This window comes from Grus americana, chromosome 24 (assembly GCF_028858705.1).
Source record: "Grus americana isolate bGruAme1 chromosome 24, bGruAme1.mat, whole genome shotgun sequence".
NCBI classification, from domain to species: domain Eukaryota; kingdom Metazoa; phylum Chordata; class Aves; order Gruiformes; family Gruidae; genus Grus; species Grus americana.
Genome location: NC_072875.1, coordinates 7,361,386 through 7,389,102, shown reverse-complemented (window position 1 = coordinate 7,389,102; position 27,717 = coordinate 7,361,386). Strand labels below are relative to the sequence as shown.

The window sequence follows — 27,717 nt, the reverse complement described above, 5'->3', positions numbered from 1 at the left end:
ACAGGCTGCCCTTGAGCGTGCATAGTGTTTTCTATAGTTGCACGTTCAAATTTTGCCAGTGGCGTGCACCCAGGCCTAAGGGACTTTAAATTATGCACATTGTACAAGTCCTCCTTTGCACGTTCTCCCTTCAACGTCGCCTGAACGGGCTTCAGAGCCTTGTGCAGCCGAGCTGTTGAAGGCGGCTTCATCTCTGGGACCTCACTGATGAGCAGCATCAACGCGGGGAGGCATGAAAACATCCAGGTCTGCGAAGGGGGAACCGGATCGGGGGCTTACTACAGAAGTCTCCTCAAGAGATACGGACACACAATTCAGAAACCGGCGCGCTTGTCTCAGGAATACCTAAAAATCAGAGGAATCAACTGACAGGGAACCAAAAGTCAGAGCCTTTTTGGAGAGCTGAGGAAGCTGGTAGTAAAATGGAGATCAAAGATTTGCAACTGACAGTGCTGCTAAGGCTCATTACGCCTGGAGTAAAATCAATGCCACTGAGCTTACCGGGAGTTTTGCTAGGATCTCTTGAAGTTTTACCCAAAGCCCAAGCTCCATAGGTCAGGCGAGTCCAGTCCTCTCAGCTGTCATTTAAAAGTTTTTAATCCTCATGGCTGAAGACTTTGGAAGTGCGATCAACCCCCTTCCAAAGCAACAGCGGGAGGAAGGAAGACCAAGAGCACCCTCAGCGTGGGCTGACAGAAGCATTGTGTGTAAAACTCGGCTTCAGCGTGGTTTTGTGCAAAGGGGAAACAGCTCTTGCTCCTTCCCTGGAGACGTGTTTGTACACAGGCATTCAGCATTTTAGGGCTCAGGTCTTAGGCAGTTTCAGACACAATCCATTTCTCCTTTTGTTTATAAGCAAAAAGAGCATCAAAAGAACAAAATCAATAAAATCATGGGGTTTGTTCCCTGTGGAGCTCCTCTGACACCGGCACTTCTTCCCACCCAAATCAACATTTATTTTTCAGCATCCTAGATAAAACGATGGTGCTCTGCACTATGCTCGCCCCCTCCATCAGAGCCTCCCACCCATCGCTCGCCCTGCTCTGCTCCGCCAGCACGTAGCGCTGTCTCCAGAGGGTCCCTGAGGTCCTGGGACACCATCTGAGCACCGTCAGCCATGCTGTACACCACCACCCCGAAGAGAACACTGAGAAGCTCTCTGCAAAGCGCAGCAAGCCGTTACCAGCTCCAGGTTAAACAGCAAGGTTGTGCAAACCAGCCGTGCCAGCGAGGTGCGAGAGGAGGTTTGGGAAACGCGAACCGGGACTCCTGCCCACAGCGACGCCAACCTTTTTGGAGAGCTACCTCCAGACACGGAGGCGAGAACGGAGGACGAGGTCACTCCGACGAGAAGGAATGAACGCTGCCCCAAAATGCTCCGGCCAGCCAGGCTGAATTGAGATTCCCCTCAGCGCAAGCGTGTCTGTAAGCCTCCTTCTTCCCTCTTTCATGCCCGAGGCTGTTACGGCTCCGAGTCTTTCGCTTTCATGTTGGAATGAAAATATCATGATGTACAAATTATTACTTTGTAATTAATTATGCAGAATAACTAAAGTGAACATGACTTCAGCATTATGACAGCTTTGAAATTTACCACTTTGTAAATTAATAAGTAATGAATCCGGCTTGCTGGGTACATGTTTAAAATAAGAGAAGGCTACCTAAACAAAAAGAGAAAGGCTTAAGCTAATTTAGCTACAACAACAGAGCAAGAAGGAGCCTCAATTTTTTTGTTGGCAAGGAAGAGAGAGGAAAAGGTCCCTCTTGTCTTTTCCCCTTTTCAGGTGTGAGAAATACTGGCGGGGATGAGATAATCCTACTCCACACAACTCCTCTTAACCAAGGCTGACTCAGATTTCCCCAGACTTGGCAAGAGCCTCCGGCCTCACTGCCGCACAGCCAAAGCCGAGCAGAGAAGTACAGACAAGGTAACGTCTGTAAACATGATTTATTTAAACCACACAGCCAAATTCAGGAAAGATTCTGGTGTCAATGATTTTCTTTTCCCCCTGCCCTCAAAAACTACATGTCCTCTATTCCTCAGACGTCTCCAAGCGCTCCCAGCCAGCAAGCTCACGCCGGGCAGAGCCAGTTGCTCACTGCTTTCCCGTCTGCAAGCCGAACCCTGAACCCAGGCTCCGATGCTGCTGTCTTGGTCTTAACCGAGGTTTGGGGCGGGCGAGGTACAAGGTCGAAGAGGTAAGCATCTATCTTCAGCACCGAATGCGATCTTTGTCACCAAACTCCTGCCTGCCCACCTCGGGGACATCTTTCCTTTGGCTCCAAGGCCGGGAAGCCAGCCAGTACTTTTTTGTTATTTCTGAGTAATTTCTGGCTCTGACAGCCCCGCTATCCGCAGGCTGGGGGACACAGCACAGCCACCCCAACAGCAAGCATGAGCATGGTCAGTCTCAGCTCTGAAAAGTCTCTTTAGCTCCTCTATTCCTTCCCAAGAAAGCTGTTGGAGACAAAAGGAGCACCGTTACGCAAGAGTCAAATTTTGGCATTGCGGTAGCACGGTTCTGCAACGCGTGGACCATATTTTTTCTCTCCCTCCCCATCCCATCCGACTGCCTGCAGTCTTTGAGTGTCATTTAAATCACTCCTGCTAAACTGGCAGGGCTGTGCCTGAACAGCAAAGCCTGGAACTACAACTGAGAGATGACCTTGGCAGTCCTGGGCAACAGTAATTAGAGTAATTAGCGACACATCCCTAGATGTCAGCCTGCTAGCCAAGGATCTACGGGACACCTGTGGTGCAGGATGTCCTGAGTTAATGACCATCAGCTCCAGGGTGCGTTCTTCCCAGCTCTTGCCGCAGCAATAAATCATACCGCGCATGCAAGAGCATGCCAGCAAACGGCTAGGACGTGGCCCCAAGAAAAGCAAACCCCGCTTTGCTCCATCTGGCAAGGCAAGGCAATTCAGGAGCACTTTGCTTGTTGCACTGGACAGGAGCAGTATAACTCCCAGAGCACGCAGAGGTTTCCACTGGTGCCAGATCACACCTTTATAGGGGACAAGACGGGCTACAGCTACGTGCTTCCTCACCAGCAGAGCTGCTGCCAGGCTAAAACGCCATAAACATATCCACAAGCAATGGGAAGGAACATTAGTTTCCCTCCCAGAGACAGCCCAGCCATCTCTCTTTGGCACAGGGACATGTTTCCAGTAGTCAGGAAAGGTTTAAAACAGGCACCTCTGCACAGTGTCTCACCAATCACTTTGTGTGTGTGTGTCAAGCACTGCAAAGTCAGCTAATTACAGAGGAGAAAATCTTTGGGGGGGGGAATCACACCCAAGAAACCTAGATATAAAGTAAGAAATAGCTGATGAGATATTTTATAATAGCCACTTCAGTTGGCTACGCGATCCCAATAACTGACAAGGTGCTAAAGAGACGACGAGTGGCATCTCAGCATGTTTCTTATGCCAACAGGTTTCAATGGAGAGACAGCTGAGCTTTTCCTCCTCCCAAAAGACTTCTAATTTCCTTAAGAAGAGGGACTGGGAAATACATATATATAATCAGCCCATCACTGAGCACTGCTGCATCAGCCTATGATTTGCTTGGTGGTTTCCAAGCACTGTCTCGAGGAATCTAAGCAACCCCCAAAGACTGGCACACATGCATTTGAAAACAAGAAAGCATATAACCTTACAAGAAATTACATGTGTGTGTTCCTTGGGATAGAAACAACCTTGCAGCCACCACAGATATGCCTCTTTCTTCCAGGTAACGGTACTCAAGCAAAAAAACCTGCATTATTCTCCCCCTCAGCCTGACGCAGGACATGAAGACAAGCCTCCAGCATCCCCACAGCACATCCCCGTGCAGAAGGACAAAGGCTGCCTGTAAACTCTTTGTCTCTGTGCAAAGTTTGGATTTTGAGAGACTGACATTTCCCGAAGGAGAAAGCAACGTTGCCCACTAAAAAAAGCACATCAGCAACAACCATATCATAATTGGGAAGGCAACGATGAAGCAACATAAACCTGAGTCAAGACCTGCAGAAGAGCGCAGGTCAAGCCCCAGCACGGCGTTTGGACCACCAGCCCCACAGGGAGAAGGCTTCCCTGCATTTTGACTAATATATTCTGCAGGTACCGGTGGAGACCAGGGACACACTGGCGGAAGGCTGGCTTTGCAGGCTGACTCCTTGCTACCCTACAACCCAGCTGAACCCCACTGTCTCTCAGGCAGCCACTGGGAGTTACTCCTCGCAGCATCCAATGCTTGTTTGATTAATTCATGCCTGTGCCTACATCAGCCGGGTGGGGAAAGTCATCAGTGTGTGACAACAAGGCCAGCGTCTCATTTGGGCTGCATCATGCAAAGCAGCTGCCTCCCTCACCCCGCTGCAGACACACAACCCACTACCCGGCAGAGCTCGGGCGGGCAGATTGCCCAGAGATGAAGTGTTAGGGTGGGCGGCTGCAGCAGATCGGTGGGATTTAAGGATTAGGGGGAGCGGATTGTCAGATTCGAGGACGGATCAGCGTGAAGGCTGAGCGTCAGAGCAGATGTCAGCGATTTCCCCCCATGCTGCTCGTCCCCACCCCAACACTCTCCCCTACAAGCATTATCCACTCTCAGCATCAGAGATCTCCTGTCAACCTTTTTTTTTTTTTTTTTTCTTTTCCCTCCCTGCAGGAGCCAGCTGCTTTCCTCAAATCCATGGGCAAACAGACTCAGTTAACATGAAAGATTAAAGGCATCTATCTGGCCACCTTCCCCTGTTTCTTTTGCTCTTTCTGTGCGACACAAGCTCCCTCCATCACTCCACTAAGACATGTCCTTATCCTCACAGTGCAAGCAGTGGAAATCTCTCACCTGCACAGTCATCCTCCTCTTTGCCCAGGGAACAGCAGGTCCTTAATACAGAAATATGGAAAAGAGGTCCCTCTTCTCCTGCTCTTAACCTTTCCCACCCAAGAAAGTGGAAGTTCCCCGCGGCCACCCACGCTTCTGCTCCCAGAGCACCCCATGGTCTTGGTGAGCTGCAGGAGGTACAGCCGGACCCACGACACTGGACTTGTGCGCCTGTTTATGTTTAAAAGCAGATCCGCAGCCAATTCACTCCCTGCAACTTCGGCAGCAGATAATGAGTCCCCAAGGCCTCTTCTCTAAGAGGCTCCAGCAGTTTCCTACAAAAGCCCCACGTTGGCGGCTTTCAGTTTGACCTCTCTTCCTCCTTGCTGAGCAAGCTGGTGCAAACGTGGTTAATGAGCCAGCCTTTTGCAACGGGACTTGGACTGGAGCGGAAATCATTTCTGTTGCAATCCAGGAGAGGATGCATTCATCACTAGACCAGGTAGCCCTGAGGCTGGGATAAGAAAAGACTCAGAAGATGAGGAAAGTGCACCAAAATATCTGTGCTGAGCAGCAACGATGCTAAAAACAGGACTGGGTACTCTGTGAGCACGGGACAATTGCAAAATGGGGAAGGCAAGGGTACAGGGCACCAAATCCACAACCAAGCAGGTCTTTAAAAAAAAAAAAATCTTGCACATCAAAAGCTTCAGACAGCGGTGAATTATCAGCTGCTTACCGTGGCCACTTTCCAAAGGAGCCGAAGGGGATCCAGCGCTCCCCTCGCACCCTTGACAGTGGGGAAGAGAAGAACTGCTCGGCGCTATGTGAGGACAAGCCCTAGAGCTAAGTCACAGCAGCACATAAAGCAACCAGACACAAGTTACCAGTGTCATGCAGAGTGGAGAAAAAAAATAGAATAAAAATAAAATAAAAACAAATAGGATGGCTACAACCAGTTCCTATGGCCAGGCAGGTCCCCCCCTGCTTGAGGATGACAATTGGGGGTGGGGGGGCCCAGGAAAAATAAATAACTCTGTACCCGTGTTACTTATACAGTAGACAAGATTTAATAGACAGAGCGTACGGAGTCTTATCAGCACAACTCACGCTCGATAGTGCAAGGGAGGGCATCATACATTAGCTTGCTTTGACCTGCAGGGCCCTCAGTGGGAATTTTCTCTACCACACTGACATTATGTTGTTTAGATGCTACGCACATCTCGCCTGCATGGAAACATGCTGACACTTTGGAGGCTTTTGAATACAGAGAAAGAGCGGAGAGAAAAAAAAAAAGATGTCTGGGTCGAAATGTTTCTCTAATAGTTATAGATTTAATTCCATGGTCTGGAAGGAAGGGTGGGAAAAGAAATTATTTTTCTTCCTCCCTATTTCCTTTTCAAAACATGGAAAAAATCCAAAAGCCTTTGCTTTGCTTTAGTTCTCTGGTTTTGCGGTAGCTTTCTCTTTCTCTCCCACCTCCATCAATAGATACAGGACCCAGGGAAGATCTAGCCAAAACTGTTGACAATTTAGCTTGGATAAGACGTTCCTGGGTTCCCCTAAGAAGAAATGAATTAACATCAGATCTCTCAACATACAAGGCAAAATAAACAGGGAAATTATTTGCCCAGCCATCCTGTTATTTTAAATCCTCTCAAAGAACTGTGTTATATCCAGACAGAGGGAGAGTTTTGCATATTCTTTCTGCTGAAATTACTTGGAGCCCCTCAGTTTCATACCCTCCAGTTGCATTTCACCTTAGACATAACTCAGAGGACTCCAGCACCCAAAGTCAGGAGAGGAGAAAGACGAGGAGGACTAACAGGAGGCTCCTCTGCTTCCCTTTGGTTATGCAGATTAAAGTTGTCCAAACTAAATCCCACACTCTCCCCAAATGTAGTTATAGGAGAGAAAAAAAGTCAGGACTCTCAAGCTGGCCAGTTTAGATGAGAATTTCATATTTTGCAAGGTGAAAGCCAAGCCTTATACAGCTGATACAAGACATCACAGTACTTGGAACAAGAGAAATGCCTGCCTACGAGGGGCACGAGAAAAACCCCACGCTTACCAGCCCACACGCAGGCAGCGGAGAGTTGCCTGCTCAGTCTCTGAAAAAGCTGCGTGAAACACCATCATCGCTGCAAGTCCCCTGGGTTGGGGGAAGCCCTTTCGGAGGAGCGCAGTGGGATGCCAGGGCTGCACGGGATTTATGGAGATGCCCGGGGACTGCTCCCACCACGTTCATCAAGCAGGTGGATGCCGGGAGCAGCGCGGCCACGCCGGCTCTGCAAACAGAGGCAGCAGCAGGCAGGTGCCTGGCACTGCCGGGGCTTTGCAGCCTGCCTGGAATTGCAAGCAGCCGCCGGGGAGCAGGAGGAGAGTGCCAGGTTTCCTGGGCACAGAGGTAGCCTCGTTCGTCTCCATCAGGTGCAAACGAGCTGCTCAACCTTTAAGCGCTTAAGCTTCCTTTTTGTTTTTAAAAGCAACATTTGGGTGCCAGGCTCCCCTGGAGCGGGGGGAGCAGGACATGATGGATGGGCTGTTCGCGTGGGCACAGCAGCCCCATCCTTCAGCCTCAAACAGCCAGCACGCAGGAGCCGCAGGCACGTGGGGATGGTTCCCGATTCCAAAGCTCCGCGCTGGTGGCAGATGCCCAAGCAAAGGCACTTCATCTCTACTGCTGCCTAGAGCAAGCAGCGGGTCCCAGCCATCCCCTGCATCCCTCTGCTCACGGTCAGCCCCACGTGGCACCTTGCCTCCTGTGACATGCTTTGTTTGGAAGCATCTGCTGTCTTCCCCGGGTACCCAAAACGCCACGCAGGGTCCTGGACGCTCCTCCACCTAAGCTTTCTGCTCCAGCCCTCAGGGCCCAACTTTAAAAGAGAAATCTGCCTGTGCCAGCAAGGTGGATGGGAGCTGGGACTAATCTGCTTCAGCTCAGGTCATGGTAGGTCAAAGTGATAAAAAATACATATTTGAGAAGCCACCGACTGGATATTGAATTGATCTTCCGTGCTAGCTCCAAACACCTGGGGAACCCAGGAACCATGCTGAATGCCCGCAGATCAATACAGAGAGAAGTGCTCACATAAGCCCTCGGTAGCTGCATTGCTACCCTACAGTCCTCAGCACTCAGAATTGTTTTCTTTCCTGTTTAATTCCTCATAACTCATTTCCAAGACATCCCTCCCCTCCCTTTTCCCCATGCTTTTCCTCTTAGATAAAAACAATATGTGGCTTTTTTTTTTTTTTTTAATTCCAGCGGGGTTCCAGCTAATAAAAAGATTTATAATTAAGCCAGTAGATTTCCTTTTGCTATGCTGTCCTGGATTATGAGAAAGTATATTTATATGCAATTATGAAATGAACAGTATTTCTTACCCAAGTGAAGCTTTAAAAGTCATTATGAATCCATTAACTCAGCAGACCTTACAAAAGGCCTTCTCTGGTCTGGATTTATTTTAATTTAAAGCAGATAGGAAACTTTTCCCCTCCCTATTTTTTAAAACCCGGGGTTTCTGCAGCAGAAATGTGCAAAAATGAAAAAGATGCATCAAATTCAGCAGTAAGGGGCTGAATTCTTGGCAGACACAGCTCCATCAGACTCAACACCGCTTCAACTCCTTCCAGAGTTTCTGCCCTGTATTTGATTCCACTGTGACCCCAAGTTTGCCACCTTATACTGAAACCTGGGAAAGACATAACATTCAGAGTCTTCCTCGACTGACCCTTCATTTGCTTAAATGCTGCCTCAGCATCATTGCCCTGCATCTTTTTGAAGCTCTTCTCCACGGTATTAAAAGGGAAGGAGTGCGCTGTTGCACACAGCAACTAGCAGTTTCTTTTTTGCTTTCACTGCAAAATACCACCTAAAATCTCCATCCGAGTATTATGCGCCCAGTGTTCTGGGACACTTCAAACGCATGTTGGAAGAGCCAGAAGATGAGAAAACCGTATTGGAAAAGGTGGAGAGAAAAAACTGCTGTAAATTCTGGGCAGAGCACCTAGATTGAGGTGGAAAGAGGCATGAGAGCTTTAATTAGCATGTGTGATCACAGCAGTGGCTTTATAGCAGATGTGAATGGCAGCAACCCAGTGCTCCCCAGCACCATGCTGAGACACGCTCTGGCATCAGCGTCTCCTCTGCAATATTTACATCCCTGGCGATGCATTGGGAAGGGAAGCAGAAGCCTGCCCTCCTGCTGCTCGCAGCCCTCCTCAGCTTGCAAAGCTTAATCACCTAATTCAGAGCCATTGGGAGGGGGTGCAGCAGCACCGCTGGCGTGAGGACCAGGGGAGACGAAGCCATGGCCAAAGGTTGTAGCATCTGTGGCATCAGAAAGAGACCTTCTTCTGGATCCCCAGCAGAGAGGGTTCCTTCCTGCCCATCTTTAAGGAAGTCCTTAGCACCCTGGACTCTCACGGAGCCCTAGCCGTGCCATCTATACCACCACTTGACAAGAAGGGGCTGTCTTTGGGATTTTAAACAACAAGTTGTCAGGCAGAAGAACGGCAGCCACCCGGCAAAATATGCTCCAGCCCCTGCCATCTTTCACCATTTCTTATCTGCACGTGGGATGAGGATGGCTCATTTTACTCGCCTTAAGAGGAAATCCATCTTCAAGTCACAAAAAAGAGGCTCAGTTACAATGGCCTTTTCATTAACATGGTGGCAATAAAGCACAGCAGCATCCCCTGGCTGTCATATTAAAAGGATCTGGGAGGAATATTAAAAGGGAATTTGCTGGCAAGTGGAGGCAGGAAGGAAGGCAACCCCATGGTGGGGCACACTGCTCCCCCTCCACCACCCAGTCACGCTCCAGATGGAGATGGCCCCTTGCACGCTACCAATCTTTCCCTAACTTCTCCTCAGTTCAAGAGGAGATTCTTTTTTGAGACTTCAACTGAGTGTTCATTGGGGACGACACTGAAAGACCCTCAAGCTAGCCGGAGGGCATGACCATTCACACTCCCCTTGGACATGGGGATTGGCAACACGGTGGTGGGGCTGCACAAGTTCTTCCCGAGCTGGGCACTTCATCGGGTACCTCCATCTCCAGCATGCACAGGCACCCGCCTCTCCCTGCTGTCCACTCCAATCACAACGGAGACGTGAGTGTTTTCAGTCCTCAGACAAATTAAATCTCCCTGACAGCCTCGATCTGCCTCTAGTTCTCCATGACGCTTTCACTTCCAGTTGGCTCCGTCAGCGACAAACCTGCTTTGACACCTGCACTGTTTCTCAGTCTCATTTTCCCCTGTGCGATCTGCTTCTCCCTGTCTCTTTGTCGTGCGCTATGCAATTTTTGCACTGACAAACCCATTTTGATCTCCTCCTCCTGCGCTCCCCCCTCCCAGCGATTCTCCATCTCTGCAATTCTTTCAGATACTACATGACTGCTTTATTTAATAAGAATAAAAAAGTAACCAGGGCCAGGGAGTTCTCTGCAAACCAACTGCTCTGGATTTAATTTGGGGAATGCGGTCACAGTTAGTTTCATTAGACTTGCCCCTTTGCCCCATAACACTTGTTTTCTTAGCCATGGGGTTTTTTTAGTGTTTTTTTTTTTTTCCAATTCAGCTTGAGCAAAATTCACCGTCTGTTTTGCACCATGAGGAACAAGACCTTGAGCTCTTGCTACCATTTTAATCCCCGTTTGCAATTTACAGAAGCTTTGGCTAAGGGTGAAAGGTTCTGTGTTTCATTACGATGCCTCGCAGGGACCTCTGCTAACCTGCACTGTGCAGCACTGTCTTCACACAGTACAGCGGCTGCACTTAAAGTTCACTATCTCAGATATATTACTAGCTCCAGCAGCTATTCCCTTACATTAGCTGCAAGGAACAGCGGTAAGTCCATAATGAACATTAAAGAGCAACCATGCTTACAGGTATTCTGGCCACAGGTACGCTCATCACACCCCATAACCTTAAGACCTAGGAGCTGGTTCAGTTTGCATCCCCCCTTGATGCATTTCCAGACACACGGGATGAATAATGATCCGTAGGAAGATATTCTTGCACCTACCTTTTTTTTTTTTCTTCCCCCTGCAGCTCTCCAAGCACTTCAAAGGGAAGCAAGCTTTGCTATGCTCATGCTGCAAAGGGGAAAGCTCCATGCAGAAGGCAAAGACTGGTGGAAAACCACAGGCCCCAGGCAGGTAGGTGGCCAACCAGACCTCACTGCTTCCAACAATCAGTGTGTCTTTGCTTTTAACACCCACCTGAGGAAAATCTTTTTTCCCCCCTTTCTACATACGTATCCCTGCCTACAGAAGCATACAAACTTCCTCTGATAAAAAAATACAATATGCTCAGAGCACAAGTTCATATTTAACAAAACAACCCACCTTTTTATAAATTCACTTCATTGTGCCGAAGTCAATACATTCAGAGATGACGTAGTCACCCATTAAACAACAGCAACCAGCATTGCTGTGACTATAACATCCATTTGCGAGGTATCAGTGGTGCAGGCGCACGCTCCTGCGTGCCGCCTCGTAACGCTCTCCCTTGCAGTTGGCCACTAACAAAACACAAGCATGGTCTGTTTAAAATAAAAAGCGGGAGGTCAAGTAGCTAAAAGCTCCAAATTTGACCCTTCCTATCCCATTCACAGGATTTCAAGAGAGAACACCAGCTTGGAAATTATGCTATTAGCAACAGCTACAGGCTGTTAGCCCTAGAAAAAGGTTGACTCTCTCTTGTCACGCCATCGGATTTGCCAAGGAGCGGAGGCCAGTCCCTTCTGCTGCTGCGGTTTATTAAATGGGTTCGACCACCATGCATAGAGGGGTGGGATGGCTGGAGATGCAGCTGCAGAAGGAAGGGCTTCAGGAGCACCAGCTGTTCCCGCAGCACTGCCTGCCGTTGCTTGCCATCTCAGGTCATCGGCAGGAACCGGACCCACAAGCTCGAGGTCTGGGGCACCGTTAGCAACTGCCAGGGAGAGAGGAGGACACGGCAGGTCCGAATCAAGTCCCCATACAACAGGCAGGTCCTCCAAGCCAAGCTGGCCACAGCCTCTCCCAGCCCTTGGAGTACTCATCCAATGCCTCAAACAGCTATCTTGCTTCGTAATCTCAGTGGTCCACCTCTTTTCCAGCTTAGGCACGCACAGAAGAGGAGTTCAAGCCTCTCAGTCTAAAGCTTGATTTTAAAACGCAGTTGGCACTCAGATGGACACTTCCAGAGGAGATTTAAAAGTCTCGATATGTGTTTCGTCAGCACTCCCTGCTGCACCCTGTGGGATTTTTCTCCCATAGATTTTCCTAGGTAGGCAACGGCAAGAGCACAGAAGGCAGAAAGCACGTCTTTAAATTTTCCCCAAGCTGTCTCCTGGACAGACAGTCCCGTTAAGTGAAGCACAGGGACCTGAAGCTGTGCAAAAGCAACAAGGTGAATCTCCTTAGCGCAGGAGCCTGACAGATGAGTGCAAAAGGCTAGATTTAACTCCAGCGTAACACAACAGACCGCAACGCGTTACCGGAGGGTGAAATGCAACCCTGTTTTGCAACCCGTTGCGCACAACCAGGTGATCTCCCAGCTGCCAACAGAGATTGCATTTAGTATTTCCTCTCTAAATGGAGGGACTTCATTTCTAGATAACGCAGTAAAATGAGACAGATCTGAAGCAATATGCTCAAGGTCACCTAAGGAATTAATTGCAGAGCAAGAAGCAAACCTGAATCCAACCACAAAGCACACTTAGCCCCAAAGCCACTTCTTATAAGACACGCCATTTATCAACATCTATCAAATTAGGCAGAGTACCATAAACTCATGCTTGTGGAGCATTTTTTAAAATGGCAGGAGAGGAAATGCAGTTTCCGAGTTCCTAAGAGCGGAGAAAAATACTGGTATAATAAAACAAACTATTTTAAAAAAGCACCTCATCTAGTATTTATCTACTACTCGACAGTCTTCCTAAATCTAAGCGCAACATGGTGGTAATGGGTATCTTAGACACATAATTTAAAGTGTTACTGAAATTTCTTACACGCAGAAGATCAGCCGCTGAGATCAAAGGCTGACGCATCCAGTGACTCTGTCTGTGACAAAAGAGAGAGATTTCTAACAGTGAATTACAGTGTTAAACAAATTGAGCTCGTCTCCCCTAAGAACGCTTCCCTTCGTACTTAAGTACAAAGTTTGTTCTATATAGGCTACTTGCAGAAAAATAACAGGCTGTCTGTGGAGTGACTCATCTAAGGAAATACCATGGTGCTGAAAGACAAAGAGGAGGAGAAATACACCCAAAAAACCCAGCCGCCAGACCAGAAACTAGGGAGAGGCTATAAAGTTCTAGTAAACCAAAGTTAATCATGCCCAAGTACCTGAGAAAACCCTATAAGCTGTCTTTGCTCAGCCTCTATAAGAGCATCACCTGCTCAGAAGCAAATACCTGCCCTTACATTTAAGGGTGGATCACCACATCCCTCAAGGAACACAGTAAAAATTCAAGAAAATAAGGGCAGGAGACTACTATGCCATTTGGAAACCAGCGGAAGCGCCTCATCTTCAGACACGCCGTAATTCAACCACCCGAGAGGGCACAATAACATTCTCCAAGTAGGTAATTTTAAAAGGAAGTTTTCCAGTGAGGGACACGGAGAACAGCATCCCAGTCCTTCCACAGAGGGCATGGGAGCCACAGCTGGGGCACATCCTCGCTGGCTGGGGACTCCCGGCCTCCAACTCTTCATAAATAAATAAAAGTAGCCTCTCCCAGCACGCGGCGAGGGGACGGTGAGGAGGGATACGCAGAAGCATCCCCTACAATACAGCTGCCTTCCCTGGCTCACTAATGACTTACATTACCTGGAGTCAGATCCTTTGTTCCCTTCCACACTGCAGATGGTATTCCTCCTGGCACTTTCTCACCAAGTCTGTTTAAACAACAGAAGCTGTGTTTTTGTTGCAGGTTGCACGTAGTTTGGGAATTGCTTTTTTTTTTTCCCCTCCCAGCTCCAAGTGTTTCATTTGTTTGGTTTTTCTGAACCATAGGCATATTTGCATTAATGATACAAGGAATTTTTTGCTGGGTTTTCCCCACCAGCCTCCTGCCCTGAATATCAAACACGCGGGGCCGTACATCCATGCTTGCCACCTACGCGAACGTTTGAATTCCTCCTATCAATGGGAGCAGGGTAGGCTTGGTTTCGTTTGTTTTCTTTAACAGCATCACAAAGCAATTCAGAGGTGTTCTCTGCAGGCAAAATTACCTTCAAAGCACGGGAACAACCAGCTGTCCTGTCTTTTTAAGGAGGGTCCATGCAAGCAGCAGATAGCAGAGGGAATCCTGCACCCTACCGCTGCAGGGGGCAAACAGCAGCAGGTAACAGAAGGAGACAGGCTCACCCAAGAGAGAATGAAGGTGAAAAGCTTTCTGTGTCCCTGAGACGCTCACAGGGTTATTTTCCCACCTTCACCTGGTATGGGTGGAGGCTGGAGATAGCTAACAGCTCTACTCGCAGGGCTGCGGGAGGACGGTCAGGGAAGAAAGGCTCCCAAATGAGTTGCTGACATGCCAAAGGGTGGAGGAGGAGGAAAAAAATCCTGCTCTGCTGTTCTTGGACCTAAACATTCCCAAACTTAAGGCAAGGCAGGTCACAGACCCCCCTGTGCTGTGCAACTGAGACGATGCTCAGGTCCTCCATCCCCACCACTGCTTTTCACTTCATTTGCTACTGGAAATTGCTCTGGTTTTTTCCTCCACTTCAGTCTCCGCTCACTCACAATGCCCGTCTCCATGACTCTGTCAATTCACGTCCCCCGACCCGTTCATCCCCCTCCTATAACTATATCTTTCTCTTCGGGTTAGCGTCGCTAAAGTCAGAATCATTCCATCTGACAAAGTCTCCACTCGTCCGCGTCTCCCTTTCTCCTTGAATCTCTGTCAAGGCCTTTTCCACATGTCTAAGCATTTTAATGACATATGGTGCTGGGACTTGGGGGAGGGCGCATCGCTCAAACAGGAGGAGGACAGAAAAGCAATACGGTTAGCAACCAGGCACAATGCTAGGGGAGGTCCTGGAAGAAGACTAGCTGGTGAAGGAGGCATTGGAAAAGGATGTTCTTGGAGAAAGTTGGTCCTCCACGCTATTCAGTTGTTTTTTCAACTCTCCCACGGCGGCTACTTGTTTGCCCAGAGGAAATGGCACCTCTGAGGGTTTGTCTAACAGGAAGGGCTGATCCTGCTTTGCACCTCTATTCCAGCCCCCTGCTTCGCAGTCACCAGACCCTGCATGGCCACCAGCTGTTATACACCACGTACAGATGTGCTAACAAAGGCACAGCCTGTCTCCTCCTTACCCTGGAAGTTAAAAATCAGCATGCAATTCTCCAGAGGGTGAGCAGGGGTCAGGCAGGCTATGCACTCATGCATTCATTGCCCTGGTATACAGAGCCACCAAAGGCTGCATCAAGGCAATACACGCTGCCCCAAATTTCACAGTCTGAACTTCATGCCCCATACCCAGCGAGCTTCTCCTCCCCGGTGCTGCAGACTTAAGACTACTCTTCTCAAAGCACAGTCTTAGCAGATCCCAAAGCTTCCAGACAGCTAAGAAGCCCCAGAAGTCCTTTTAAGATATGGTATTCAGCAGAATCCTAGTGGATTTCTCCTTAAGTAATTGCATTTTGCCTGCTTATAATCCTCCTAGGTTTTAATTCTTCTCCACCTGTCATAAACCAGTGAGAGGTGTGGCAGGATGCTAGGATGACAGCTGCCGTGCTCCCTATGAGCAAAGGAAGTGATCTTCGAATCACAGAATCACTTTGCTTGGAAGAGACCTTTAAGATATGAAAGGCACTAGGACACCAAAAGACAAAATAAAATGGACCTACATCCAAATTACTCTAACAGACACCCAGACTACCTGCTCCAAGACAGAGGTGACAGTAACACCAGCTTTTTAAAATCCTCACCTCTTTAGGAGCTCTAATCCTATTGCAAGCCAGCTGAACTTCAGCTCTTAAGTGTTTTGGCAAATCCCATCTTTGGCAGATTAACAAGCAAGCCAGCAGAAGCACAAATCCTTCATGGCATCCTATTTTGGGTAGAAGTACCAAGAACTTGCATGTGTAGCTGCACGGCCCTCATCGCTACTGCTGACCAACAGGCTGCATGGGAAGCAAAATGCAGATGGGATGCATCTTGCATATATGGATGGATTATTCAGTGACACTGCAGCATCTGCTGTTTATTCTCTATCCCTGGCATATTCTTGGGGTTTTGGGAAGCTTCAGAAGGCACTCCATCTACAATAGCTATGAACATGGTCCACACGGACCCAGTCTGGCTTCCATGTTTATAAAACACTTGAATAGAGGGAAGCAAAGGTAAAGAGGTAGAGGTGCACAAGTCAGGGTCCAGAAGTGTGACAGTAGGCACCAAGGGGAGGAAAACAAGTGGGTGTCTTTTGCTAACTTTCCTTTTAATCTGCAACAGATCCTCAAACAACACCAGAACTATTAAGAACCACAAGAAAGTATCCCAGTTCCTAAACTAAAACCAAGACTCCACAGTTACAAGCAAGGTGCTCGTGCTGCCTGGGTTCTTCATTCTCTGCAACACAGTTCTATTAAAGGCAAATAAGTCAATAAGGAATGCTAGACAAAACCCTCATTTGTCAGATGACAGCAGGGAAGGATGAGGGTATGCTCCAGGAATTTATCAAGGAAATCTGTTGAGCTGTGCAACTTTTTTTTTTTTTTTTTGAGCAAGACGCTGAAGATAAAGCAGCTTCCCACTTGAACCTGTATGCTGATCAATGAAATACAACGCAGAAGTAACCCCTCCCTTTAACACCTCGTATTGCCTAGCATCTGATTTACTGTACCTGCCAAGGCCAGGAAGCTGAAGGATCATGGCTGGTGCTTTCTGTCCTCCACGTCTCTAGCAGTCAGGCTGAAAATGGCTGTAGCCTGCTGTGTTATGAAGCGAGAACCAGAGATTTCCAAATACTCTTCTAATACAGCTATCTGCCTGCCTTCCTCTGGGGCGGGGGGAAGAGGGAGAATATTTTCAGAGAGTGCTCAGTGTCGAACAAAGTTTGTTTGAACTAGACTTAAATCAACAGCAACAAGAGCAGCACTAAGCCAACCTCAAGCACTTGTGAAAACACTCTGCTTTAAATAGTGACTCTTCAAGCTTTAACATCATGTAAAGCTCAAGAAGATTTTATGGGCCACTGAGAGCATCTAAAACCTTGGCATTCCATTTGCAATCCAAACAGCTTTGCACTAGCAGGACTAAAGTAGCTTTTAAGCACGGGTGTGATGCCCCAGAAGCAGGGCTAGAGTTGGTGGCATTTGCGACAAGGAACCCCACAACTGCCCCAATCCGTGCACCTTTCCAGCAAACCGAGCTGGAAATCACCCCCACGCCACCCTAAACTAGTACTTTGGCTTCAGCAGAACCCTGCAGGACTCCAGCCATAAGGCAACTAGAAAAACTAAACTGGGTGCAGAGGTACCCCTTAAGCAAACAATTTCTCGGCAGTCAACCTGGATGTTATTCCTATCTGTCACTGACACTGTCAGGGTCAAGATGCCGCACTGCGTTGGTCCAAGCAGGCACTCTGCATGCTCAAAATTCATTAAAGTCAAATACTCCTAAGACTTTTACACATGAAAAAGCAGATATACGTGAGAGAGTGGTTCATGCAGTACAGGCAGAGGTTTTTTTTAATGAAGGTATATTTACTCAGCAGAGCTGAAGGGCTGCTTCTTCACAGCAGGTCAGGGGCTGCTATGCAAATAATAATAAATACTTTGCACTTTTCAAGCACACTTTACCCAAGAAGTGCTTTGCAAGCACGAACCGCACTAAGCCTCACCGTATCTGGAAGGAACAAGGGAGAAAACAGGAACAGACACGTCGCCCAAGACAGAAATATAGAAACCTCTTGGGTGGAAAGCACAGACATTTGATAGTGCCAACAGCTTTCCTGACTCCCCCATGAAAGCGCTCTTCCATTGCTAACCTCACATTCGTGTGGTTGGCAGCCTTCTAGAAACAGCAGCTCAATATCGATTCAGAAAACAGAGTCATCTGTGGTTCATTACTCCCAACAGATTTCATAAGGGATCCTGCCTGATGCCTCAGCTGCTTCTAAGCCAGCTAAGCCTGGAAGATCTGGTGCTGGTATAAAATAGCAAAGCTTCTTATGAAACATCTCATATAGGACAAAAGCCACCACAGGGACAAGTTCATCAAGCCTAGAGAGATTCATGCATTATTAGCTGGCTTTCCAGGAGGTCTCCTTGGGCTGGAAAGCAAAGCATGCAAAGGGGACGAGGATGGTCAGAGCTGCTGGTCAATTCAACACCTCCAAAAAGCGGAGGGAGCTGGGAACAACTCGATGTGTTGCACAGAAGGAACAGCTTCCACTGTCCAGGACATCAGGGGAAAAACGATCCTCAGTAACTGAGGCTGGCTATGGTCAGAGCAACGTCACAGAAAGACTCAAAAGAAGGTAGCACGAAGGGCTAGGGCACTACAGGTAAATAAACGAAAGCCCTTGACCTGCGAGACAACAAAATGCAGCCATGCAGAAGGACTGCTCCCTTCAGCTAAAACACTTCCAGCCCCCCTGCCTCTGGAGGGAGAGGTTGGATTTGAGATACAGACACAAAATCCTACAGCTGCCTGTAGCAGTGGCAACCCACAGATAAGACCTGCGGGGACTGAGATCCAGATCTCAAACAGCAGCGGAGCCCTGAGCTGCCTGCTAGAGTCAGCATCACCGCACTTCTCAGATACCAACTTATTTCGAAATCGATACCTAGATTTATTGATCCAGGAAGGAAATACTGACCGACGAGAGAGCCTAGTCAATAACCATCCCAATGGGTAATAAGTTTTAATGGACACTGGAAAAATAATCTGATCTGAATTTTGTTCTGGGGCAAAACTCTGCATATGCTGATTATCACAGCCCAGGCACTCCTTGCTATTGTACTGATTTTCCACACTGACCATCTCGGATGCCAAGGTCTGGCACAGTACGTCACCGCTGCCGAGTGAATGAAAAGAGAAACCTTATTAGCTGTGAACACTGATCTGTCTGGCTGAGGACAAGCTGCTAACAGAGACTACCTTGAAAATCATAGCAAGCAATTCAGCCTGCACAGTCAAGGCCAGATTCAGGCATGTAACTCTGATGGCAGGACTTTGAGTACTTAAATTGTCTTTTGAAACCACAGTAAAACCATGCTGTCCCATCCCTCTTAGAATGATTATCACTGATTATCAAGACCCTGAAAGGCAAGACCAGAAAAAACCAAAAACAACCCACACCAAAATAAAAACAAAACACCGAACACACCAAAACCCACCAGTTTTGCTTGACTGAGGCTGGGAGAGTTGGTTGCAGCAATTTCCCTTCATTTGTCAGCAAAATCTCATCGGCTGTATAAAAATATCAAAGGGAGTTTAGTTACCAGAAGCGTATCCCTAATGTTGGGGTAGCGACTAAAAAGAGATTCAACACCACATTTCTGAAGTTGAGAAGCCAGTGCCTTAACTCCAGTATTTCAGAGTCAGCAAAACCCATCTTCAATCACACTTGCTGCTTCAGGCAGGCAGCAAGGATTTCTGAGGTGCTGCAGACCCGTGCACAGCACTGAAACCTGCTGGGACCAACGCGCAGAGGTTCCGTTCTGTAGCTCCAGGGAGTGAAGAACAGCTTCTGCACTTTGCAGTACAACAGGTCTGCCCTGCGTTTACAGGATTCTAGGAAGCCATCACTTAAACCCTCCCTTTATTCCCTTGTCAGTACCCTCAAAACAGCTTTAGGAAAACAAACAGCTCTTTCTGGTGCTTTGAAAAGCCTCAGGAAGTCCAATACTGCCTTGGGATCTCTCACACGAGGTAACCCCAAGGCACTAAAGAGCCGCAGGCAGAGGTGGGAAGAGAGGGCTGGAGAGCAGGGGTTTTCCTCCTCGCCATGACTGGCACGTAGGTTAAAGGCTGCCAGCACCCAGGGAAGCAACTGGCACAATATGACAGCCCTGCAGGAGGATAATAGGGCAGACAGCACTGTGCAGGCAAACTAAAGTGTTTACTGGCTTTAATATTTAATTGTGCAAAATGAAGAGAAAGAAGCTGGGGAATCGGAGCTGCAGATAGAGATGCACGTGCGTGGCGGGTGCTCTGATGCCTCCGTGCCGAGCCGAGCACCAAAACGAGCCAAAGTACCAACCTCAAGAGCGCCAGCTTGGATGCGCCCATCATGTTGACTGCTGCCAGGCTCCCTGCAGCTCTCCTCCCTCTCATGTGGTTTGGGAGAGGCACTGCAGGCAGAGGCCCCACGTGCAACAGTCATGAGGGCACACGTGTAAAACCTGGCAGGTATAAGGTCAGCTCCACAGGACCTCAGCCAAGCCATCGGCTCCATCCATCCTCATGTACAAGAAAACGATTTGCACCCACATCCCAGCTCAGAAGCACGAGCCACCCGAGAAGGGCTGCTCCCTTGCCTTCTGCATCACCCCAAAAAGCCTGGCTTGTAAAGGAGGCACTGCTCGTTTGCAGGACGGCTCTTCTCATTCACAAAGACATGCCTTGTGCTGACACTCTTGTTGAAAGGGCCGGATGGAAGGATACATACAAGCAGGTCCCCTCCGCCCTAAAAATCCCAGCAGCTGACGCATTGGTCCTGTTGACTCTACATAAAGTCATTTACCTGTTCCAGATAAAGGGCTTTCCACCACTCTTTGTCTTTGGAGACAGCCTGGGAGAGCACAATCGCAGTCAACAGACACACTCAAACCTTTCTGTTCCCTTTCCAAAAGGATACCCAATCAGCTCCAAATAAGTCACTGAAAAGCCCTACATCCCACCAAGGGAAAAGCCTGAACTATTGTGTGACTAAAGCCGCTGTTTGTATTATATCTCTGCATATGGCCAAACTCGGCAAGGAAATTAAAAGGAAGGCTGGCTCCATAAATATTGCAGTGTGAACAACGCAGAGGTCTTTGCTGGATTATCACCGCTAAAAGGAACTGCAAAGCATCCAACTACACAAATGAAAGATGTTAATAGAGCGGTCCCAGTGGAGAGGAAGGCTGTATATTACGTGGAGCTGCTTTCACATCCTGCAAAATGTGCAGATTTAAATAACGTTCCCCTTTCACACAGAATAAATCTTGGCGTTTTCCACAAAGAAATGCAGTGCTCGCCTACGCAAGCCTACTCCAGTGGGCAGATGGCTTACGGGAGACATGGGTGACGGATTGAAGACCTGACATTTGTGTCCCTTGTTTGATGCAATGGTACCAAATAGCTCCGCTAGACAAGGCTGGGCTGTAACATGCCTTCATATGTGATCTTCCTACACACAGTACTCTTTAAATAAAAAAAAAAAAAAAAAAAGGGTTAAGACAGATTTTTCTCTCCAACCTTTTAATTAAGCCATTAGTCTCTTCCCCCTTAACCCACACAATGAAAGGAATGAGAGGCCTGTCTTCACGGGAGCAGATGATTTCCCTAGAGTAATGAAGACGTATTATCATACAAAAAAATCATTAGTTGCTATGTCCAGGACAATGCAATGGCTCGATTACTCCACTAAAACAGATAGCACCCTTCCCAGCACCCCAGGCCCAAACTTGGAAGAGATGCATTCAGCGAAGCATCATCCCTTGTTCAGGAGAAGACCTGGACCAGTACAGAGGTCCTACTCGAGTCTATTTTTCCAAGCCTTTGCTCACTTCACCTTTAAAACAGCACAGCAACAGGCAGTAGATCTCAGGAGGGTTTTCTCCAAGTGCTTTACAGTAGGGCCTGGGGAGTTTCTCATCACATTGAGAGGGTCTCAGATATCCTAGTAAGGATTCATCGAGTGCTAGAGGCATTTAATAACGTTTTGAGGGAACTGACCATGAAAAGCATGATCAACAGCAGGGAGTGATTCAGTGACCCAGCGTGTCACTGAATCACACCATCAAGGAGACCTCTCTTGATGAGAAAAGACCACGCAAGTCTCAGGGTCAACACCAGGGATGACCCAGCTGGATTCGTTGCAATGCAGGCAGCAGGGACTGTCAGCTTGGTCTTGGTTCCCCCTCTTTTCCCCCAAAGCTCTAGGCTAGCTGCAAAATACTATTCACCCACAACATATCTAATCAGGATGATCCAACTCACAGTTTCCCCCTCTTCATCGCCCCCAGGATGATTAAGAATAAGAATTAGTCATCTAACTAGGGCCCCATTATTCCTTCAAATACATAATTTCAGTACTTCTCTCACCTACCGAGATACCCATTAGAAAAGTGACTCATTAGCTCTTCCCCCTGCATCTTCAGCATAATACATCCAACATACAGATGTGGGTCAACTGATGCGATTCATGAACTCCCATCAAACCCATTCAATTGTTCGGACTGAAAAGGGGGGGGAGTGGGTGTCAAAAGTGAAAGTGTTTTATTTAGACATTTTCCCCTCTACATAAAACATTTAGAATTTTTTTCCCCCAAGACATCTCTGAAGTTAATTTACTTTTTTTTAAAAAATGGGTTTTAAGTCTGAACAAAGAACATATCATATCAGATGAAATGTTTTATTTGACCCGAAACAAATATTTTCAGTCTTATTTTCAGTTAACCCAATATAGCATTTCCTTCAGCTTTTCAGTTCAGACAGGCAAAGGGGGGAAAAAAAAAATCCATTTCAGAGCTCCACACACAGCCCATTCTGTAACAGTTGCCAAAAAGACTGTAGCTTATGTTTAATATTAAAATACTGCTTTAGCAATTTATGAACATTATCTGAAAAGCTAAGGCACAAATTAGCAGAGATGAAGCAAGTTACCTAAGATAATACATTATCATGACATTAATACCTTTCTATTGTTCAACTAATTTTAAATAGATACAGGTTTACACTGGAAAAAAATGGAGGCAAGCTTGATGGTTTACACAGGTTTGAGATGATTCCCAGAAGCATTTCCACCCCTTGGAAACATCTTTGCTAGAGGTGCTGCCTAGGTAATTTTTAACTTGGTGTTTTTCAAACCAGGGCTACCACAGGTAGGTGTCTAAGGCAGAAACACCACTCCTATTAAAAATAACAACTGCTTTGGCAAAAGCAGGCATGATATTACCTCCTGACCAAGGTGCGAAGCTGTGGCTGATAAGTATTGCCGCAGTCTCATAAGGTAATATCATCGTAATCTTTCTCCACCCAGCGTGCAAACGGCCGAGAGCAATATTCGGACAAGTCGATGACACGCAGAGCTTTGGAAACAGTTTGAAGCGTGCATCAGTGCAGGACGGCTCAGCCATCAGGGCTTCAGCCTACTTCTGGCCATACAGCATTCAGCCGTCCCAGAGCAATGCTCTGTACAACTTCCTACAAACCACTCCAAAGGACGTCCCGCACGTTTTTAATACCCATATCCTAGGGAAATAACGCAAAAATTGGGTTCCTGGAGTTGATTATTGCGCACCTTAATTCTTTACATGAAGAATGTGATACTTGAGTACTTTGCAGAAGGTGTAAGGCTGGTGACCTCCAAGACTACCAGACAACCCGGCGTGGCTGCCAAGGGGTTTATATACACACACGACAGGCGTTGAGTTTCGGGGCAACCAGCAGTTTGCAGCTACACAAGGTACATTCCCCATCACAGCAGTAACGCAGCGAGTGGGTACCGCCGCTTAGTTTCAGGCGCTGGTGCCGCATACGGCAGTTGCTTTAGTTAAATGCAAACTAGCAATCTCTGCCTTCACATATGACAATTGCCATGCGATTTCTGTCTCATTAAGCTCTGAAATGTAAAACAAATGGGATTTATGTGGCTGCTGTTTGGCATTCGCTTGCACAGTGTCAAGTCTTGCCTTTAATGGCTCCTTGGTCTCGTCACTGTTTTAAGATCATTCCTGTTCGGCTTCTAAGCCAACACAATACCTGATGGTTTCCCACCCCAGGCTGAAATACAACATGGGGAAAAGACAGACATGGGGTAGCTCTAGCAAGAAAACCCGTTTTCTCCCCCCAGGAGACACCAACTAGTGATGGATCTCTGCTGCAGACTTCTGTGCCTCAGTTCCCCTCATCTGCCATCATCAGATTCACACAGCTTATTCAATTCCCAGCCCATCAATCCAGCACAGTTATATACAGTGAGTTGCAGTGTGCATGGAATAAAAAGCTCTGAAAAGCACTTCTTCGTGAGGCTGGGATGAGAAAAAGCTACAGGCAGCATTTGGGAGGTATTTTGGAGAACATGGGCCATCAGTGAAGTGCTATCCCACACACAAAACAGAAAAGAGCTAAAGGTTGGCTACAGAACATTTGATTCTAGCAATCATTCACCGAGGTACGGAGAATGCTCCCAGTACAGCACGCTATAAACTCATTGTTTGGGGTAAATTTAACCAGTGCCACTGGTATACGGGCTGAACGATGCTCCAGACGTGAGGCTTCATGACCACAGGTCTTCAGAGCCACAACTCTGATCCTTTTCTTCCAATTTCAAAGATCAACCACCCACTGATGCTCCACAGACTAGCAGCACCAGCAAGGCTACTCCTAGACCCAGAGCATCTACAGCAAAACAGTTAGCCACCAAGCGTCCTGGAGCTACATCAAGGGGATTCCCTTAAAACCACAAGATTTGGGATTAATACCTATGAAAGCGTCAGAGAGCACCGGCCTCCACTTCCAAAGGCAACCCAGCAGCCTAGCATTAATGCCGAGTTTTGCCAAAAGCAACTCAGTTTTAGGCATCCGACTTTGGTCATCTTGAAAACACATCACATCTACTCAAATTATCAGGCAAACACCTGGCATTAAAGGTGGCCTGAAACACCCCAAATTAGGCACCCAGGAGGCAGAAGCATTGTCACACTCTGGCAAGCTGTTGGATCCTCCAGCTTAGCACGACCACCAAACAACACTCAAGGAGCCAAAAGCAGGACGATGATTCAACTCCAGCTGCCCACGGCCCACTGCACTGCCCCTGCCACAAGGCCACCTTATCACCCCACAAAATATTGTCGTCTTGGGCACAAAACATCTTGCAAGCAGCACGGCGAGCACGTGAGAAATTGTAATGCCAGCGGCACAAAGCTGCACGGAAGATGTATTATGGAGAGCCTGCAAAACCTGGGAGAAACACAACGACAAAAAAAAAAAAATAGATTTCTACGGGAAGCACAAAGCCGGACATTGTTCAGCAGAGCCCCGCTCCACAAGCCGAGGCAGAGAACCTTGTACAAAAGCAAGAGCTCCCACTGATGCCATTGTCGAGCTCAGAGAGCACAGATTTCTCTGGAAGAAAAGCAGACCCCGTGACAATTATTTATCGCCATGCAAACATCTTCCTTCTCGCCTTTTGTTGGTGCAACAGACCACACGTGTCTCCAGCCAGGGAAAGAAAAGCTATCAGCAGGATCAAGGAAGGCTGAGATTAATCTGGTTTCACATAGATAAAAAAAAAAACTTGAGCAATCAGTTTTAAAATTAATATTAAAGTTGTAAGTCACCTTTGACTATATTACAGTATAAACTGGAGCATACAATAAGCCCCAAATAAGCCCCACTGGCAGTCAGAACAGCTCCCTTATCAACCTCTAACATCCCCTGTAAAATAATAACTGGAAGCCAGACTGCTCTGAGAGAAACTCGCTCTCCTGGGGCAGCGCGATGTGACCCAATTCCTGCTGCCATTTCAGAAGCCCTCGCTTGGCCGTTTTTCAGCACGCCAGCAATGAACTCAGCTGCTGCAGAAGTCATCTGGGGAGGGAGAGCTGGCACGGAGAGACCGAGTATTAAACTCGGTGTCGGGGGTATCTGCTGTAGGTATGGGGCAGGGAGCGAGAAAGCAAAGCGACACGGTGCTGCAATTCAACAAAGCACCCGGGCTCCGGCGTCTTTCTTCCTCCCCAGTAACGGCGTGGCATTTCAGGAACCATTTTTCTTCTGGCCCTTGGCTTCCCCTTCTCTATCTGACACTTCCTCAACATTTCCAAACTTTCTTCTCTATTGCTGACTTTGAAAGAGGCTGAAAGGCTCCCGCCGAGGGAAAACAGCATGGGTGGACCACAGCAGCGCTGAAGGAACCTGGCCTCAGCAGCACCGCGCACCGTGGCAGAGCAGGATTGATGGGCATCGTCACAGCCAAAGCCCATATGCAACATCCCAAGGTCAGCTGCTGAAAGACACCAGAAACAAGAGCCCCGTGATGAAGGGAAGGGTCATGCTCTGACAAGGAAGGCAGGTAGCTGAGGCCAGCAGGTACCCATGCTCACCCAGAGCACTACTGCAAAGTCAAGGAGAGAACAGGGACATCCTCCAATTATTTTGCCCATGGACCACTGCATTCAGCATCAAGTGGCTCGTGCTGGCCATGACCAGCTCTAACACAGTAGCATTTCCACTTCACCACAGGGCAAGTCCGTACCCAGACCCAGTTAGCACCAGTACGACATTAAAGATGCATCTCTGGTTAGTTAAGGTGGGCTGAAGCTGCCCTCTGATCTCCAGGGACAACTGCTTCTGCAGGGGTTCAGAAGGACCGAGCCAAGAGCTGCCAGAGCAGAGACCACCAGCTTCAAACACTTACGCACAGGGGGCAAGTGGGTCTTGGGAAAAATCCCAAGGGTCCTCGCACCGCTGGGAAGCTCTGTCACCAAACAGAGCTGCACGAGTTGCTTTCCAACACACTGCTGCCTGCTTGAGAGGGCTCCAAATAAATAAATAAAGCCACTGCCTCATTAGCATGCAAATCTATTCAAGCCCCCATTTCGATTTGAATTCTATGCATACGATCAGAGTGCAAAATGCAAATTATACAAATGCACCCATATGAAGAAACAAGCAGGAAGTCTGCACAAAGGGATTAGGGCCAGGCTGCTTCCCTCCGAAGATTACAGTGCTGGGAGGGGAGAGGCTTTTGTCAGGGAGCATCCTTTAACGGTCACCCGTCACACAGCACTGAGTTTTGCCTACAAACTACTTTAAAAAGCACTGCGACTGGCTTCAGCTGCTGGAACAATGCCTTGAGACAGGGGACAGGATAAACGGAGGACAAGAAGCAAGGGGTGCTACAGCCTCAGCACTCATAGCCAGGGGTCTACTCAAGGGATCAGCACCCATTCAGATTGCCGAGGGGACCAGAAATACCCCTGATGCTCCTCCAGCAGCCCCCAAAAGGCAGGGATGGTCAGCACTGGCCACCTCACCTATCAAGGCAGGGCTACTGGCCAGGACAGCCAGCTCAGGGCAGCAAGGTGCATCTCAAGCAGTAGAGACCATCAGGAAGAGGATGACCACCTCTGCCTGGCCCCGCCATCCTAGTGACAAGAGAGATGGTAGTTCCCCAGTCTTAAAAGGCTTAACCTCTCCCTCACCTGGAGCTCCAGCTGGGAAAGGTTCGCAAGGAGGAGAAACAGAAGCCCAGCTTGGAAGGTCCTCAGCAGATCAAGGTCACATGGAGAACTTCAGCGCACCTAAATTTAGCAAAGTAAGGCTCTGAGCCCTGCTCTAACACAAGCCCCTGGTCCTTTCTCCAGGCTTCCTGGCCCACCAGCCCCACAGCATGGGAGATCCTGCTCCTGGTTGGACATGAAGCTTGGGCAGAGCAGATGGGAGGCTGCATGCATTCACTTCTCCCTCCTACGTGTGCGAAATTCTCAACCCACCATTTATCGTATTACATTTTCATTTTAAAGTAAATATCTGTTTTCAATTAGTACTTACCGTGAGGGGCATGCATCACTGAGAACACTTATTTCTCTTCCTTTCATTATTAGATTAGAAGTCGCTCAAGTTTAACTACATTTAACAGCAGCAGAGACGTAAACTGTTCTGCAGATGCTAATCCACTTCCCACCTCCACCCCCAAAAAGGCCCCAATCCAGCTAATGGAAGCCTCAGCGCTGAGTCTCCA

At 48.0% G+C, this 27,717-nt stretch overlaps 1 protein-coding gene across 4 annotated transcripts in view; it reads right to left on the bottom strand.

Annotated features, from left to right (window-relative positions):
• Positions 1-27,717, bottom strand: part of KIRREL3 (kirre like nephrin family adhesion molecule 3) — a 325,022-nt gene that overhangs the window by 285,322 nt on the left and 11,983 nt on the right. The window contains exon 1 of one of the 4 annotated variants that reach the window (XM_054803326.1): positions 27,528-27,558. The exons of the other annotated variants lie outside the window; for them this stretch is intronic. Coding sequence (XP_054659301.1) covers positions 27,528-27,543 — 16 coding nt within the window. The 5' untranslated portion in view covers positions 27,544-27,558. Of the gene's footprint in view, positions 1-27,527; positions 27,559-27,717 lie in introns of those variants that run through there. 4 annotated transcript variants of the gene reach the window in all.